Here is a 17,832-nt window from a genome sequence, read left to right as displayed (position 1 = left end):
TATTGGTAACATTTATTTTGAACCTGCATGTGTTGTGTATGCTGTCATTCTGTGTAACGAGTGACTGAAATTGTCAAGCAACAATATCACATTTACAACTGTGTCCTTACATTACCTGTGCTGATTACACCTTGACATAAATCCCTGGACTGTAGCCAGACTGCCTTATCAGCCTCTCTCTACTTCATATAGAAGATGTAGAAAAAGATGTGATCATCAAAATATTGCAATACAATGTAATAATAACCACTACAGCACTCTTCTGGAATTGCTGAATGTGTAACTTTCATTATAAGAAAACAAGGTGGCAATTCTGCTACAACCCATCTACGGTGGTAAGTGTACGTGCAAATGTTAAAATAAGACAAAAACAAAGCAATACAAAAATCCTTGAAAATAACTGCATGTAAAACTCCACCCCATATTTTAAGTCTGCTATTTCAATTTTACATTCTGATGTATTAGAAAAGAGAACATAAATGTTTTAAATTTATTCAAAGGTAGAACTATGGGTTCATTTTTGATGAATAACTTAAAAACAGATCCAGCCCTTGCTCCTCCACAGCTCCTCATCCAAATGTGGTCACTTCTGGCCCCAAAATCCAGGATTACGATGGCTAAAATGCCGAACTTGAGGATTCAAAATGGGAGTTTACAAACTAGTTACATCTACCATGTCCATTATTTATTTATTATTTTTTGGTGGACAGTGAAAGGAAGCTCCAGGTTCTGGTTTACATCCCAAAACAATACACTACCATGTTTGCTGTCAAATCTTTCACTACGCTAATGGAAACTCTGCGCTATGCACTGACAAGTTTGCTCTGTGCTGGTGGATTCATGTTTCTTTGCCAGTAAAAAGTTTGTTCCCCCTTCTTTATAGACATCATTTGGCTTTCATTTTGGTGGCATACCTAATCTAGTTGGCCTGGGGTACATTTGAATCTCAGATTTTAAAGAATAAATCTTTGCACAGATAAAAGTCAGAATTTCTCAATTTCTTGCAGCCTACCTTTCTTTTATATATATGTTACGTAGTTTCACCTGAGATAACATGCACAATATGCATGCACAATTTAATCTTTCAATTCTTGGTGATGTAATTAAATCCACTTGTACTGATTTGCTGACAGAGATGTTCAAAGTAAGAACAGTAAACAGTAGAACGATATTCAGTTACAATATTTATTAATAACTTCTGTAAGTAATGTTTGAGACAATCAGAGTTGACTTTCGAAAAGCACCGTAGATTTTGAATTTTCCTTTCTTGTGATGAATGGGCACCTCATTCTGTTGGGACAAAAGACAAACAAGCAAAACATCAGTTGTTTTTTTTCACAGACAGAAAAACTAGAAAAGCTGTAACATTTGAACATTTTCACTTCTACCAACTTCATTATTATTTTGAACAGGTGCATTGACTACAAAGATTGATGCCACCATCATCACATCTTCTCAATCATGATGGTGATGGTGGTGGTGAGGGGGACTGGTTTGGGTTGTAGAATTAGAGGAGTAATCTGTACTTGACATGTCTTTCATTAGCAACAGATAGTTTGCAGTATCTGGGTAATTTGTTCAGCTCTGATCACTGTAGTCCCTGATGTTAAGAAAGACAACTGTTCCAACATGAAATGGGCAGCATCCAGGGAAAAAGCCAGGACACAAATTCACAAACACATAAAAAAGCACTTTATACAGCTTTGTAATTCTTTTCATTAAGTCTCATAAAATTTCTTTGCTTCTTGAAAATACATCTTCATTTGTATTTGATATTTGATGTCAATGGTGAATTTTTAATCAGTTAACCACAGAGAATATTTTGACCAGCTATGCACGCTGGTTTATAGATTAATTTTGCTACTCTTCAGTTTACTGCATTGCACATCAGGTAGATCTGGTGGTAGACTGACAGCTGGCCAGTCTCAAGTACAAATTGGACAACCAAGATACTGACAGCAATACCAGTTTGAGCCAGTTTAGCTATTATTAGCAATTCCATTTGATAAAGCATTACGCTGTAGTTTGCCCATACAAACACTGAAGTAACATGACCACGGATTGTGAGTCTGTGTGTCATCATAGCCAGATGTGGTCATGGTGATACCTTTGAAGCGAGAACTATCATAAAAGCGATTTTGAGTATTTCGCCAGGTGTTTAAATGCCTGTCCTGGCCCACATCTGTTTTAAGTCACAGATCGTTGTATCGTGGCTGGAGTGATCCCATTCCAAGATGATCTCTCGTTTGCTACTACCTCAAGGAGCTGCCAAAGTCAGATCCTCACAGAGGGGTTTTACATATAAAAAATATGATAACAGTATTGTATTCCTGAAGGAACTGACCTCTGTCTTCTCTGCATCTCTTGAATAGTTTGAGGTAGAGGTCGTCCAAAACTCTCTGGTAGGAAGAGAGTAGCGAAGGCAGACACGACAGATAGAGACCCGAGTATGATATAAGGCATGTACCTAAAGTAATCACCTGTCCAAGGAGAAGGGAAAATTAGGATGAGGGGGGTCCTGGGTCCTACATATGTGTACTATAAGCATGTACTTCATGTACATTCATGTGCCAAGTTTAAGTCATATTAAAAAAATGCTAATAATTACTATTAGAGACAGTTCACTCACCCAGCAGTAACACGAAAGGTACAACGCAGGTGCCCACTCTGGAAACGGTGGTGCATGTCCCTGTTGCTGTGTTCCTGAGCACTGTTGGGTAAAGCTCTGCTGTGTAGGCATACATCAGGGCTATACCTGTGGTAAGACTATATTTACCCAGCATCTCCAGTGCAACAGCCAGCTCAGATAAACCTGAAATGGAAGAAATGGTTTTCCATCAGGTTCAGGTTGTCCATCCATCCCTTTCCCGTGACTGCGGTATCTCAATAATGCCTTAAGGGAAAATCAAACGTCCACTTGGACTCAAAACTTGACTTGTTAGTTTTTGGTGGCCATAGGTCAAAGGTCAAGGTCACTGTGACCTTGTCTGTCTCATTCTTGTGAATGCAATATCTCACAAACACTGTGAGGGAATTTCTTCAAATTTGGCACAAATGGTCACTTGGGCTCAACTATGGACTGACTAGATTTTGGTGGTCAGGGTTCAAGGTCAATGTGACCTTGCATCCATCTTATTTTCATGAACGTGATATCTTAAAAGCAAATTTGACATAAACGTCCACTTAGAATTTATATTGAACTGATTAGAATTTGGGGGAGTCAAAGGTCAAGGTCACTGTGACCTTGTGTCCATCTCATTCTAGTGTACACAATATTTCAAGAAGGCCTTGAGGGAGTTTCCTGAAATGTGGCACAAATGTCCACTTGGACTCAAGCATGAAGTGAGGACAATTGGTGGTCAAAGGTCAAGGTCAAGGTCAATGTGACCAACATCATATCTAGGGAACAGAAGAGGAGACATTTGGTCAGATACTGAATTGGTGTAACCAAACTTGGATGTCCACCTTGAAACTGTGCTGATTGTATACATCTTCTGTGCTGCCAGGGAAAGATGTGTGTGAAGCACGGACATGGATGTAAACTGAAAGTGCAACTTCACTGGTACGCAGAGGCATACAACCGCAAGGTAATTCTAGTTTGTTTCTAAGACTTTGTCTCTAAAACTGTCCTCTATGACTCTGACAATGTTATAGGAGTGCAATTTACGGCCTAAAAATATTTGCTTGGAAATATGACAGTACCGTGATGCACTACTTCATGACTCTGCTTACTTTGAGGCACCAGCTGAATGAAGTACAGCGACATCCCTGCCATAAGCATGGTGCAGATGACAGACAGTCGTCGTGGAAGGTATCGCAGCGACAGCCAGCTGGAAACGTATGCTGGTACCTCTACAGCTGCTGAGAGGAAACAGCTGATGTAGGGGTCAGCATGGAGTCGGGATGTGTTCAGGGACAGGCCATAGTATCCAGCATTAATAGTGACCCTGTGAAGACAGAGACACAGACAACAGAGATGTTTGAATGGCATCGTTTAAGTAGTTGTTGTTATCACTAAACCCAAATGAACACTGTAAATGAACTACTTGATTACCAGAAGCTAATTATTTAAACAGCATTTGTATAGTAATGATTCTGTCCCCAGCTTTTTGATCCATATAAGCGATCCATATAAACTGTGACCATTTCTACTGTACTTACTAATGTATTACTATCTAACACTCCACACAATTACGTCCTTTCACCTTCGAGAAAGGAGCTTCACTGGAAGGTTTGGCACTAATTACTGGGACATGAACCCTCTGGCTTCCCGTTTGTGAACGCTGCCAATTGCTGAATGCATAACCAAACAGAACGTCTAGACCTGTGCAGGGCTGCACAACTCTGTGGTTTCTGGCTGTTAAGATTTAGGCTGTAATGTGTGTTGGTGTTGTATTGGACTGAAATTATGCTGAGGTGTTTATGAAAAAAACACAACAACAGTCCAATACACAGTGTGTAACTGTGAACATTGCCTAAAATCTAATTGTCTGTGTTTGGTGAAATTCTCAGACTGGATACTCACCACACCAGGCACAGAATGAGAGTCATGTTTCTGATGTTTCTTGTCCTCAGAAGGTCGAAGATATTGTGGTGGTTCTTCGGGTCTGTCTTTGTCTCATCAGCCTGCAAGATATAAAACCTCAGTCCTACCTGCAGTTTCTTGTGTTTTAGCTGGGTCCCGAATGAAATATCGCCTTGAAATTTGGTACAGACATTCATGTGCCATACAGCACTCAAATTTTGCTTTGGTGCCCAACTTTGGTGCCACCTCTATTAAAGTTAATGGGGCAGGCATGACAAGTCCTACAATTACCCATCATATCTGTGCTGTTTTCACCTTTGACTGAAAAATGCGTCCACCAAAGAAGAAAAGACACATTACATGATGTTGGCGTCCTTGTTATTGGTCTTCAAACAGATCAAGGCTCTGTCTGCCAGCTGCGTAATGTTAGCTCCCCCAAGCCTGTTAGGTCCAATATATCAAGATACATGACCATTGTGGTAGGTATGACCTATTATCACTAACCAGTGTTGGGATTCACAGGACCACAGATGGTTTATCATTTGGTAGAATCATCACTGGACAATTTAAAGGCTTTTTCCTCTGTATGCTCTTTGTCTTCAAACAAAGAGGGCTATGTGACACCCATCTCCACAGGAGATCTCACCTCACACCTCAGTGAGACTCAAGTCCCACAACTTGATTGGACAGTACTTTTACAGCGACATGTGACTCTGTGATGTCACAGGCATCTGTACAAGGTTTGCTCCCTTCAGATCTCTCACCGCTCTTCTTGCTCCAGCTGCTGTAGCAGCTGCACCCCTCTTTCCGGCTGGGCCTGGGACAGCAGAGGCCCAAACCCCTGCTCCATAGCCCGAACTACTAAAGGGAGGGCAACTGATCACAGACTCTGTTGCAAACACAAGGCCACAAAGCAACTAGCTTTCCAGCAACAAGGAACTAAGTGAGTTAGCACCCAGCGTCGAACTCTGCAAGGACCCCGAGCGACCAGCTTCCTCGGATCAGAACCTTTGGAACAAAGGACACAACAAAGACTGCAGCTGGAACCATCTTCCCAGCCTTCTTCTGCCGGCTAACAAAGCAGTACACCACCAAGTGACTCTTTTCTCCATCCATTCAAGGATCGGTAATGTAACAACCGGGCATAGCTTATCACAGCTTTACAGGCTAAGCAAGACTGTTTAACTTGTTGTACGTGATTTGATGCTGTTTACTGAGTATTGTTGTGATAGACTGCAGTTAGGTCATTGATCAGTTGGCTTCACCAAAGCTAAGTGTTTAGTTTGCTAATACTGTTCACAAACAGATTTTGCACTCAACTAAACAATCTCTGCACTAATTCAGACCATTTGCAACACATGTCACATTGACATAGACTCATTAACAAATAGGCTTTCAACAGAGCTACATCCAAACAGGCATCTCAAAGTTCCCGCTTCTTTTCCTTTGTCTTTGTCCTGACCACACGGTCAGACAAATACCTCCCCCTGAAGCCAGCCTTGATTCGGCCATTTTGGTAGTTCTCTGTTGTCAGCCATTTTGTTTTGTAGGCCAAATGGCTCCTTGATCACCACACCCGCCTTTGTCTTTCTCTTCTTTCTCTCTCTCACACACACACACACACACACACACACACAACACACATATACACACCAAGCTTGTATATAGTTAGTTAGAATTTGTATGTTTTGGTTTGCTTTGCTAGTTTGTGAATAAATATAATTCTTTGGAATCATACCTGCTGTCTGTTTAATATTGCACAAGAGTGAATGAATAGTCAACCTCTGCTGCGTCAAGAACTCCGAAATCCTTCAGGCGTTACTGTTAGTTTTGGCTGTTGTCATCAATTTAATTATTAATCAAACTCCAAATTAATAGTTTAGCCTATTTTATGAGACTATCTTTAATTGGCTATCATTTTTCCCTTTACGGGAATGGTGCCCCACGAGGTGATTTAATGTTAATTAAGTCACATTATTTAACACGATTATTAATTATTAATAATAATTATTAATTATTTCCGATAGCCAATTAAATCTCAACATATTTGGTGCCTCCGTGTGAAGCCTAATGTGTTGACCCCAACATTTATGATGCCGCCAAGTGAGGTAAATATATGTTGACCCCAACACCAGACTTCAATTAACCAGATCACAGATTGTCACTGTGTAGCACATACATGCAGCTGGTGTGTATTTAATCATTAATTCATAACCTTCAAACTGAAAGTAATATTAGATAATATTTACAAGGTTCAAACAAGGGGTGGGGAAACCCTTTTTTGTGGAGTTTGCAGCATGGGTTTTCTCCGGGTTCTCAGGCCTCCTCCCACAGTCCAAAGACATGCAGGTTAATTGGTGACTCTAAATTGGCTGTAGGTGTGTGAATGTGACCGTTAATGGTTGTCTGTCTCTATGTGTCAGCCCTGTAATGGTCTGGCAACTTGTCAAGGGTGTACCTCGCCTCTCGCCCAGTGTCAGCTGGGATAGGCTCCAGCGGTTACAGAAAATGAATGAAGGATGAATGAATGAATTTACAAATTCTCTCTGTGTTTCCTATTATTGACAGGAGGTGGCGCTAATCTGCAAATTATTATAAATCTGGATCTTTAAAACATACTTGTTCCTTCGTTTGCCAATAAGCTAGCATTTGCAGTTTGTTGAGCTAACTTTAGTCAGCAATATCTCTGTTGAGTCGCATTTCATTGATATGGAGATAAACTCACTGATGTCTGTAAGAAATAATTCTTGTGAGGGTGCAAAAGAAACAGACAGGAACCTGCAGTATAGGTTATTGATAGCAAATGTTTCAGCCTCTCTAGCTTAATCGCTGTCAGTATGTGAATGCTAGCTCATATAGAGAAGTTGACGAGCATGAATGTAAATCACTGAGGCAGACTGTAAGGCGTTCTAGCGGTATGGTCAAAGATATAGGTCAGACCTGCCCCACTTGGTCATGTATCGTGATGTACTGGACAAAACAGGCTTGAGTTGAGTTTTATGCAGCTTCTGAACGAGCCATGATCTATTAGAAGACCATTAACAAGGAAAACGAATGTGCACATTTAGATTTTTATTATTCAGTAGAAATATTTTTCAGAAGTGAAACAGCACAAATATGATGGTTTACAATGCGACTTGCCATGCCTGCCCCATTGACTTAAGTCTGGCAGCAATACAAATTTTGAATGCTGCCACTGATGCAATGACCCTTCCTCTTTTTTTTATAGTTTCCTTGGTTCCCTACAGGATGAACTGTACCAACAATGCGTGTCGTCAAGCAGACTTATATGTGTCTTGTGCTGCATGATTTCAATCAAAGCAGACTTACATATGCACTGTAATCTTCGAAGATCACCTGTGGAGCCTCAACTTTGTTCATCTTAGCAGCCTTTCTCACTATGGCCTCGGCCTCCTCCACTCTTCCCTGAGAGAGCAACCACCGAAGAGACTCTGGGATGAACCTGCCTCAGTTTTCAACAGACAAACAGAGAGGCTGGATCAGAGGGGCTTAGAAGACAAAGCAACAAAGAGTGCGAATGCAAGTTAGATTATTTCTCTAGTGAAAGAGCCAAATTATTATTTTGTCTCCTGACAAGAGCAAGATCATGGCATTTATGGTGCATGGTAGGTAAGCCTACCATTTTTTTGTTGTGGTTACAACCTACCACCAGAAAGGGATGTAGAGCAGGCCAGACAGAGAGACACCCAGCAGGAGAGATTTCCAGTCCTTTAAAAAGTAGGCGAAAAGAGGCAACAGCATGTAGCCAATGGCAAAGCCGAGACACACACCCATAGTTGAAAACAGCACCCGCACTTTTCCAGTCAAGATCTCAGCGCCTGCAGAAAAAGAGAAAGAGAGAGAGAAATGCTGGTAATATGTAAAGCTATTAACGATAAACAGTGATACAACAAGACACTTAAAGTACACACAATATGTATATTACTCAAAATCACTGACTACTGTATAAAATTATTCATTGTTATTTCTAGAGCATGAAATGTTCACATTTACCCAGCACAAAACCAGACACATAGTTGGAGTTATGTCCCAAACCATTGAAGAAGATGAGGATGGAGAACACCGTCCAAGAAGGGGAAAACATTTCAGAAAAAGTAAAAATTGTCTGAAGAGCCATGGTGATGAAGAGAACAGGCTTCCTTCCAAACCTAGAGTGAGAAGAACAAGAGACATCTTGGGTAATAATTTAACATGGTATCATTTCATTGTGAGATGGTGTTTTCAGTACCTGTCCGAGAGCTGTCCTGAGAAGAAGGATCCAGCAAGAAATCCCAGGTAGAAAATTGTGGTGGTGAATGGCTGCTTCCACTGATCACCGCACACCAGGTCAAACTGGAATATCCATGAACAATAAAACAAATGTATTTATTAATTTAACCAGAAAGTCCCATGAGATTAAAATGTTGTTTTCAAGGAACCAAAAAGACAAGGGGGAATCCGTGGCAAAGGTGATTTGATGAATATAAGTCCAATACTCACTTGACTGCTGAGATAAAACTTTTTGTTTGTTTGTTTGTTTGTTTGTTTAGTTCAGCAGCCACATGGTAACATTGTTTATTTTGTCTTGTTGGAAACAGCACCATTCAGATTCCCCACAAGTTTTAGTATTAGGTAAAGCAATTTCTTATAACAATACCCCTGACCCCTTCTTCACATTAGCACACTATATATAGAGAGAATCATTGTGTAACTTGCCACCAATTAAATCCATAGATCTATATGAAGTTATGAAGCAGCATAACTCCAGGCACTACGCCAACTTTACACAAAAGTTCTGTTACTCATTATGAGAGGTTGTACTCAGCCTGAGAAAACAGTGGAATAAGCATGTATTGCTTTTTGGATTTTTTCAACTTCAACTTTTCAACTTTTAACAGAATACCTGCATTGCAAACTGGGAGGTGTGAGGTCCGAAAGACATGGACATTTAGGAGGAATGAAGGATGCTATTCAGTTGCATTATGGGAAATGTAGGATACAGTGTTTTGGAGCTTCATCCATAAAAGAGAAGACCTCAATTTTGATTATCTCTCTTTGTGAGTCCCCCTGATTTTTGGAAGAGCAGTGTGACAGTGGAGTGTCCCTTTAAGTTCCCCCCACTCTCTTTTCCCTAAACCAATTCAAGTCTGTCTTTGTTTCTCACTTATTATATTTAACATTATGACTATACTCTCACTAACTACACGCTAAAGCATGCTGCATCTCATTGTTGATTAAGAAAAAAGAACCTTGGTCCATTAGGAGTTAAAAAACAACCAAGTTTCAAGGTTCATAACATTTCAATTGCCATTTCAAAATTCTATACTTTTCCAAACTCAAATTTTCCAGACTTCTTGCCTAGCTTAAATACATAGCTGGCATCTGCGTGCCTTACCTGTGGGATAAAGATTGACAACTTCAATATCTTTTGAAACTGTACACAAACCCTTAAACCTGAAACAAAACATCACTGGTTGGTTGCAGAGTGCAATGAACTAACCTACGCCATGCCCTTGGGCTGCCATACCCAAACAAGAATTTAAAGATAAGGAAGAAGGCCAGCACGCAGATACAGGCAGACAGCATGTATCTCTCTCCCTCTCCTGACCCTCTGCTCCACATCACTCAAGAAATTCAGAGGATGTCTGTCCCAATCGAAGATCCTCCCACCACACTCGCCAAGACCAGAATAACAGTGCAGCTGTTCTTATGGAGTCAACTCCTCTGAGCTTCAGTTTTATGAGTGAGACTAGAGTGCATATGAAAGCAGGTGGAGTGGTTTTACATAATAGTCCTTTTTAAACAAACCAAACTCCTCTAAAAGTGAGCCAAAAAAGTGGACCAACAGGAAAGGGACTCAGTTCTTTTTGTGTTCACATCGTCAGTTCATTTGAAAGAGGACTCAGTTCTCCCATATTAATAGATTTACACACTCACCTCAGTGACTATGGTGGATTCATAGATGTCTTTGCTGTAGCTCCACCCATCCACACAGCCCTCCTGCTCCAGGTCAGTGAGGTTGACATCCCTGCCAGGGATGAATCCCTGAGCGGAGAGATTTCTGACGACATCCAGCCTGTACCTGCTGCATCTGCTCAGCTCCTGTTTCCCATTCACCACCTCACAGTCACAATCACACAAACTTTATTAGCGTTACTAGTAGGGTTGGGCTCCTTTAAAAATTTTCAAACTGGTTTCATAGTAAGCCTTGTATATGGAATTTTATCAGGTGTAGCTACTTGACTCTGACGGTTGAATCTGATACAGTATGGTTCAGTTCAGTTTGTTACACATTTTTTTTCCATTTCCACTGTGAAAAGTTGTGGATGGTACCAATGGAACTGTTCCTTACTGTCCCCATTTTGTAGCACCCCTCTGTTGGGGTACCTAGCACACAGATCTGGTACTAAAAGGTGGAGCTAAAACACTGCAGTCCATTGATTGGTCAATAGCGGAAGGTTACTCGTGGTCAGGGCTGAGTTGTGGCTGGTTTTGAAGCTTATGCAACAACTGCTCACCCCATGGTTAAGTCTTACATATATTAGTAAACTATAAAATAAAAATAACTTAATTCACTGTCCAGCTTTTAAGGTGGAAAATTTACTTGTAATGCATGAGCTGATGACATGAATCATCAACACACCTTAAATGTCTCTCTTGGATGACAAACACTGTCAGTAATGAGCGGATCTCAAGCGTTTAAAAATACACCGCTCAAAAAAATTGAGAGAACACGTAATCGTCACAGTATAACAAGTCAGTTAAACTTCAGGGATATCAATCTGTCCATTTAGAAAGTACAAGTGATTTGTGAATCAGTTTCACCTGCTTTGGTGCAAATGAAAGTGACAACAGGTGCAATGGCGAGGCAAAAGCAAGACAACCCCCCAAAAGGGAATGAGAGCTGGACAGGGCCATAGAAGGGCATCAACCCAGCAGCAGGACTGGTATCTGCTCCTTTGTGAGGAAAAACAGGAGGAGCACTGCCAGAGCCCTACAAGATGACCTCCAGCAGGCTACTAGTGTGCATGTTTCTGACCAAACTGTCAGAAACAGAATCCATGAGGGTAGCATGAAGGCCTGACATCCTCTAGTGGGACCTGTGCTCACAGCCCAGGACCATGCAGCTTGATTGGCATGCTCCATAGAACACCAGAATTGGCAGACAGATACAATAATGAGCACTATATGGCTCCAATCTTAATAAAGGGGAACCAGGGACATTACATCCCGTGGCAGACCCTCGATCTGACCGGCCTGGTCTCCAGACTCCCTGACATTCATGACAGGGCCTCAAAGTGGATCAGAGCTTTTGAGGAAGCTACCATTGGCAAATTGTTGGCATTGGGGATGTGAAGGCGGTGTGAGCTCAAACTCTCGGAGCCTCGGCAATGGAGAACATGCTGAGGCACAACGGGTGTGAGTGGATGATAAGTCCCATGGCTGATGGAACTGAGTTTGATGCCTATTGTAGGAAACTGTGGGCAGCACTAAGGAGAGAGTACCCTACACAAGTTGACCCTAAAGCATTGTGGGGTGAACCCTTCAGAGACTGATAATCCTGCAACATACATAAACAATCATTTGAAAAGATGGAGACAAGAGACTGAGGAAGACATCGGGCAGAGCCAGGTGTTAACGACTCTGTTCAGAGACTCAGTCACTGACGCGCTCCCCACCCCAGTCCAGAGCAGACTAAGGGACGTAGTGGGATTAACAACGATGCCACACAGAAAGATGACCAGAGGATGAAAGAGCAGGATAGAGACGTCCAGAGAAAACTGGCACAGCTGCAACTAGGCGAGCTGCAGAGCAAGGGCAAAGCTAACACCCAAGCAGCAATTACGACTGAAAAAACGAACCCCACGCCAACGAACACACCCACCGCACAGTCAACACAGCCCCCGCAACCACCCCCCAGTTGTCAATGTCTACCCGCAGCCATTCACACAGCCATATCGACCTCCTGGAGCATGTTGGCAGTGTGGAGAGCTTGGCCACAGAGCTGTCCACAGGCGGGCCCCGGATGGGTAGATGGGAGGGGGGATTCGGAGCCGCTCGGAGAGGGGGGAATGGCACCAGTGGTGTCCCTGGAACCTATGATTACACCAGAAGACATTATACTAATACAAAAGGAAGCAGGTCAGGGCGAGCATAGACTATGGCTCAAGAGAGGAGCAGCACAGGACGAGAAAGGTCTTTGGAGGTCCCATGAGGGACTTGTAGTTGCACCAGTGGCTTTGTTCATCCATTTTGATCTCAGAAGCCCACGGTGTTGCACACTGTGGGAGGGGGGAAGTGTCGAAAAAGATAAGACAGCAGGGCTATTGGTCCCCATACATGCAAGCAATGGTTGAAGAAGTACTGAGCCAATGTGAAATCTGTGCCGAAAACAATGTCCGGAAAGGGGTGAAAACCCCTGTGGGACACATTCCAGTCCCGGAGGGACCCTTTAAACATTTATGTATGGACTATGTAAACATGATAAAATCTGTACATGGCAAATGATACATGCTGGTGGTAATTGATTGCTTTATCCGACAACTGCAAATGGAACTGTCTGAATATATGAAACAATTAACTGCCTTCCATAGATCTATATAACTGCAGGAAAAAGCGAAGGAGCCAAAGGCCGAACAGGAGGCCGAGAGACAGGCGGTGCCAGGCGTTCAGGTGTACATGAAGGTCTTCAGGAGAAAGTGGCACGAGCCAAGAGGAGAAGGGCCGTACACCGTGGTGAGGGCAACTCCAACAGCAGTCCAAGTCGAAGGAAGCACGACGTGGCATCATCTGAGCCATTGCACCAAGATCCAGGCAGAAAGAAAAGTGCAGTATTAAACTGAAAAACAATGAGGAAAATGATGTGGTTGTTGGCGGAAATAATGTGCAGCCTAGTGTTGCAATCACCAGGCACCCTGGGGACGAAAGAGACTGCTCCAAGGAGCCCAAGCCAGACTCTGAAGACAAGGAGCACGGGACATCCGCTGGAGTCAGGATAAGTATGATGCAACCACAAAATTCCCAATTCACACTGTGTCGAAACCCATGCCAACATTCTCAGATAAGCTTTATTATGACTCTAAGCCATTTAGTCAGGAGCAGGTTAACAAACGGGCTAAGAGGGATCTTCATACTATGTGGGAGAGGACTGGGTTAGTGCTCATCCCCGAAGAGATAGGAGGGGATGGAACAAAATGTGAAATAACTGTAGAGCTAAATAAAACAATATTATGTAGGATGAAGTCAGGGGAAGAGGAGATAGGAATGGGAAATCATTCATGCCAAATAAGAATCATCGTAGGTCAAGAACTTGAAATTGAGGCTAGAATGGATAGGAAGAGAAATCCTAACGATGAGTATTTTGCAGAGGTGTTTTGTGAAGATGAAAAAGCTACAAATTTTCGAATAACACTTCGCCTGATGGAACATTTTTGGTTGCTATGAGCAAGCTTGAAGCCGTGCCTATCCTGAAGAAATGGTGTGTGAGAGCGATGGACAAGGAGCTGAACCTTGTAACGGACATACAAGGAGCACAAATGACGAAGAGGAACTGTGAGAGAGAATGATGAACAATGGCTGATACTCTCTCCTGAAAGAGAGGACAGGGAATATATACACCACAACCACATACAAGATATCACATAAGAACAAGAGACTGTGAACAGGTTACTCCACCGCTCTGGCACCATTTCCTGTATTCATCTTTGTGTTTTGATTTTACAAGAGGGAAATATACTCTGATTTCAACTTAGCAAATTATGCATATCATCCAAAATGATTTCTGTGATTCCATTATAATCTAATAAGTATGTTGCATTTTATTGTTTGATGTATTTGATCCAGCTGTTGAAGATTCATCTGTTAGGCCGCCTAATGGGAAGGGGCCAATGGGGGAGTTTTCCTGGATTCAACAGCCGCCAGGTTTTTTGTTTTTTGTTGACAGATGCTAAAATATGTTTCAGTGTTTGATGTAATATCATATACTCATGCCAAGTTCATATATCACTATATCATATGTGTTCTTATGCATCATCATATTAACACATATGATATATCACTATATCATATGTGTTCTTATGCATCATCATATTCAAGTTTAATAGTTTCATACAAGACCATATATTCATGTTAGTAAGGAACACTGGTTGTTTTCACATTGTCATATATCCTACTCATACTTATACAAACATAGGCGTTCATTTACCATACATTATCTCTGCGAATAATTTATGACAAAATCATAAAGAGGAGGGACTATGTAGAGGCAGATAATGTATTATTCTATATCAAATGTTAAAATAATGTCAGTTGCAAAAGATCTTAGAAACAGTTGATCAGATGTCAGTTTCTGCAACAGGAAGAACTCCGTATAAGGAGTTGTTTTTGAGTTGGTGAACTTTGGAAATCAAACAAGAGAACGGAACACATTTAGGTTAGGATGACCTGACTGGTGGGACAGTTAGGTCATATGCCCAGACCTGATGCACATGGATGGACACACACACACACACACACACACACACACACATGCACACAAATGAACATACGCCCACTCACTCAAATAGTATAAAGGCATTTGAAAGTTGGGTAAGCAGGGCTGTTTTCTGCTATGTCACTGTGTTGTTGAGTTGTATTCTGCAATTAAAGTAATTCCACTGGCTGCAACTTTTCTCCATAGTTCTCTGAGTCTCCTCATTTCAGTGTTTGCTGAAGTTGAGCAATTCCCTTACAGTGACAGGCGTGAAAGAGTCTGGAGACGCCATGGTGAACGTTATGCTGCCTGTAACATCATCCAGCATGACCGGTTTGGTGGTGGGTCAGTGATGGTCTGGGGAGGCAAATCCTTGGAGGGTCGCACAGACCTCCATGTCATAGCCAGCAGTACCCTGACTGCTGTTAGGTACTGGGATGAAATCCTCAGAGTGATTGTCAGACTTTACGCTGGTGCAGTGGGTCCTGGGTTCCTCCTGGTGCAGGACAGTGCCCGGATGATCCTGAATGATCCTCTCGCTCCTCTGACCTAAATCCAATTGAGCACCTAAGGGACATTAACAATCGGTGCATCTGACGCTGCCAAGTACTGCCAGAGAGCTCATTGATGCCCTGATCGAGGTCTGAAAGGAGATCCCCAAGGACACTATCCGCCATTTTATCAGGGGTATGCCTTGATGTTGTCAGGAGGGCATACACACTACTGAGTCACATTATGAGCTCCAATGTGCGTGTTAAAATTCACGCACATTGGATCAGCCTGTGATTTCGTGTTTTTTTTAGTTTGATTTTCGGTGTGATTTTGAATCCAGCCCTCAGTGGGTTGATGATTTTGATTTCCACTGACCGTTGTTACATCATTTTCTTCTGAACAAATTCTCCAGTGTACATCAGTAAAGAGTTTCAACTTTAATAATTAATTTATTAAGATCTGATGTGTGATTTAAGTGTTCCCTTAATTTTTTGAGCAGTGCCTATATAAATTTCGACCAGATAATGAGAACTGCATAGATTCTAATCTCCACTCTAATCTTATCTTTAAATATCCCATCGAGAGAAACCAGCACTGCAGTCTGTTCATTCTGTGGACAATAAATGAGGTGCAGACTTCTATCTGTGTCACCGGTGATGGTGATGAGGGAATACAGTGAGTGATAGACGGAGCAGTGAGTGACAACCCTGCCCACATTTAAGAGTACTGTTTGCGGTGGAAACGCTTAACGGTCCTAAGTTTGGGTACTATGTCTGTACCACTCTGCCATGTCTCATCTGGTCACCCTAAATAACAGATGAGATTTTGGTCAACAAACACAACGTGCGCTGCTCGCCCCCCTCCCACCTCCATTGAAATTTGGTCTCCTTTAAGTTGCTGGTGCTTGGCTCAGCAGAAAATTGCGCACGGCCTGTCCCACACTAGCGACTCCATTAATCCTTTGATAAAAATATTATAATTACTTATTACTAAGCAATGTAAATACATCAGTGATCTCCATCCATATATCGTCAGTTGGTCCCTAGTCTTCTGAACAGGACTCAAAATAAAGGTGGCTCCAACACTATAAAACGTTTTACTTTCTATTTATTGCTTTCTCTTAATTGTTGTATTGCCTTCGCCTTTGTTGATTGAATGTTCTTTTTAATTGATTGCATGGCCGATCAAAAGGGAGTCGGGTACAGATCGCACGTTTCATTGTTTGATTTCTTTATTGTACTTTGTGAAGCACTTTTTGAATTTTATTTCTATGAAAGGTGCTATATCAAATGCAGTTTTTGTTATCTATTTATAATTATCATTATCATGCAATACAAGCTGGATTTAGCGCAGTGACGTCATCTGCACAGGTTGCTGATGTAGGCTACAGTTTTTGTTTGCCAGTTTAGCATTAAATTAAACTGGTTTGGGCTGGTGGACCACACCGGCAAAACTGGAACTTGACCCAACTCTACTGGCCAGACTGCATTATCAGCTACTTTTAAAAATGACTGAACTTTAAATCTACAAATTTGATCATCAAAACTTCGTGATGAAATCTAATAATAACCATTAAAGCTCTCTTTCTGAATTCTTGCACAAGTGTACCTTTCATACTAACAGCTTTTCCCAGAGGCCCTGTTCAGATCTTAGTTACCTCTCTCGGGATGATAGCGTTGCGCCAGTCCTGTGTCAGGTTAACCTCTGGGACCAGACAGTGGTGACTGGGAACGGCAGTCAAGAAGACAACAGATAATGCGCCGAATCCATTGGGCATGATGCTGGCACAGAGCAGGAAGAAGACAATCTGCTGGAAACGTCCCCACTGACCCAAAAAAGATATGGTTTCATCATAATCCTTCATATCGGGATCCTAAGTGCAAACTTCCAAACCTGCATGACGTAGATCACTTCTTTTTCTTTACTGCAACATCATAAAGAGACCGGTTTGTCTTCATCTCACTTGTCAGTTAGTCACGCCCTGTACTAGATAAAAAATGCACACCTCATCAAAGTTGAAGGGGAGAGTACAGCACTGTAAAACATTCCTTAAGCAATTGTTTGCACCAAGAGACACTATTCTGCAATATTAGAGCCAGAGTTGCAAAACTGCATAAAGTCGCCCTTATGCTACTTGTAACAGAAACATGTCTCTGTCCAGAAAAACGCCAGAATTAAATGAAATGAAACTGGAACTGCAGCTCACTTTCGTGCCATATCCAGTTTGAGAGATACCAAACTAGCCAAATTGCTTTGTTGTTTTGTCCTCACCAAAGGTAAGTAATGCAAAAACTTGTCGACTGGTCATTTGTGTAAGGTTTCCACAACAATATTGCAAACCTTG

General features: G+C 41.9%; 1 protein-coding gene across 3 annotated transcripts; it reads right to left on the bottom strand.

The window, feature by feature from the left end:
* Positions 1 to 1,171: 1,171 nt before the first annotated feature.
* LOC117265790 (organic cation/carnitine transporter 2-like) lies at positions 1,172 to 17,448 on the bottom strand. 3 transcript variants are annotated; one of them, XM_078172575.1, is made up of 12 exons: positions 17,146 to 17,205; positions 15,256 to 15,563; positions 10,463 to 10,645; positions 8,775 to 8,878; positions 8,540 to 8,694; positions 8,193 to 8,364; positions 7,856 to 7,988; positions 4,526 to 4,626; positions 3,733 to 3,947; positions 2,630 to 2,812; positions 2,345 to 2,480; positions 1,172 to 1,290 (listed from the first exon to the last, which is right to left on the bottom strand). In XM_078172575.1, the coding sequence occupies exons 2-12, from the start codon at positions 15,322 to 15,324 to the stop codon at positions 1,221 to 1,223; spliced, it is 1,521 nt and encodes a 506-aa protein (XP_078028701.1). In that variant the 5' UTR covers positions 15,325 to 15,563; positions 17,146 to 17,205; the 3' UTR covers positions 1,172 to 1,220. The 3 variants fall into 3 exon arrangements, with proteins under 3 accessions (XP_078028701.1, XP_033496390.2, XP_078028702.1); XM_033640499.2 differs by lacking the exon at positions 15,256 to 15,563 and having other exon boundaries at positions 17,146 to 17,448; XM_078172576.1 differs by lacking the exons at positions 10,463 to 10,645; positions 15,256 to 15,563 and having other exon boundaries at positions 17,146 to 17,448.
* Between the last annotated feature and the right edge of the window lie 384 nt (positions 17,449 to 17,832).

This window comes from Epinephelus lanceolatus, chromosome 11 (genome assembly GCF_041903045.1).
Source record: "Epinephelus lanceolatus isolate andai-2023 chromosome 11, ASM4190304v1, whole genome shotgun sequence".
Taxonomy (NCBI): domain Eukaryota; kingdom Metazoa; phylum Chordata; class Actinopteri; order Perciformes; family Serranidae; genus Epinephelus; species Epinephelus lanceolatus.
Note: the sequence above shows the minus strand (reverse complement) of the source record. Positions and strands in the feature narration are given on the sequence as shown.

Excerpts from the sequence above, each read along its gene's own strand:
- LOC117265790 (XM_033640499.2), bottom strand. The coding sequence starts at position 17,352 with ATGAAGGATTATGATGAAACCATATCTTTTTTGGGTCAGTGGGGACGT. Across the intron at positions 8,365-8,539 it reads TGTGTCTGGTTTTGTGCTGG|GCGCTGAGATCTTGACTGGA; the intron begins GTAAATGTGAAC and ends CTTTTTCTGCAG. Across the intron at positions 2,813-3,732 it reads CATTCAGCTGGTGCCTCAAA|GTTTATCTGAGCTGGCTGTT; the intron begins GTAAGCAGAGTC and ends CTTCCATTTCAG.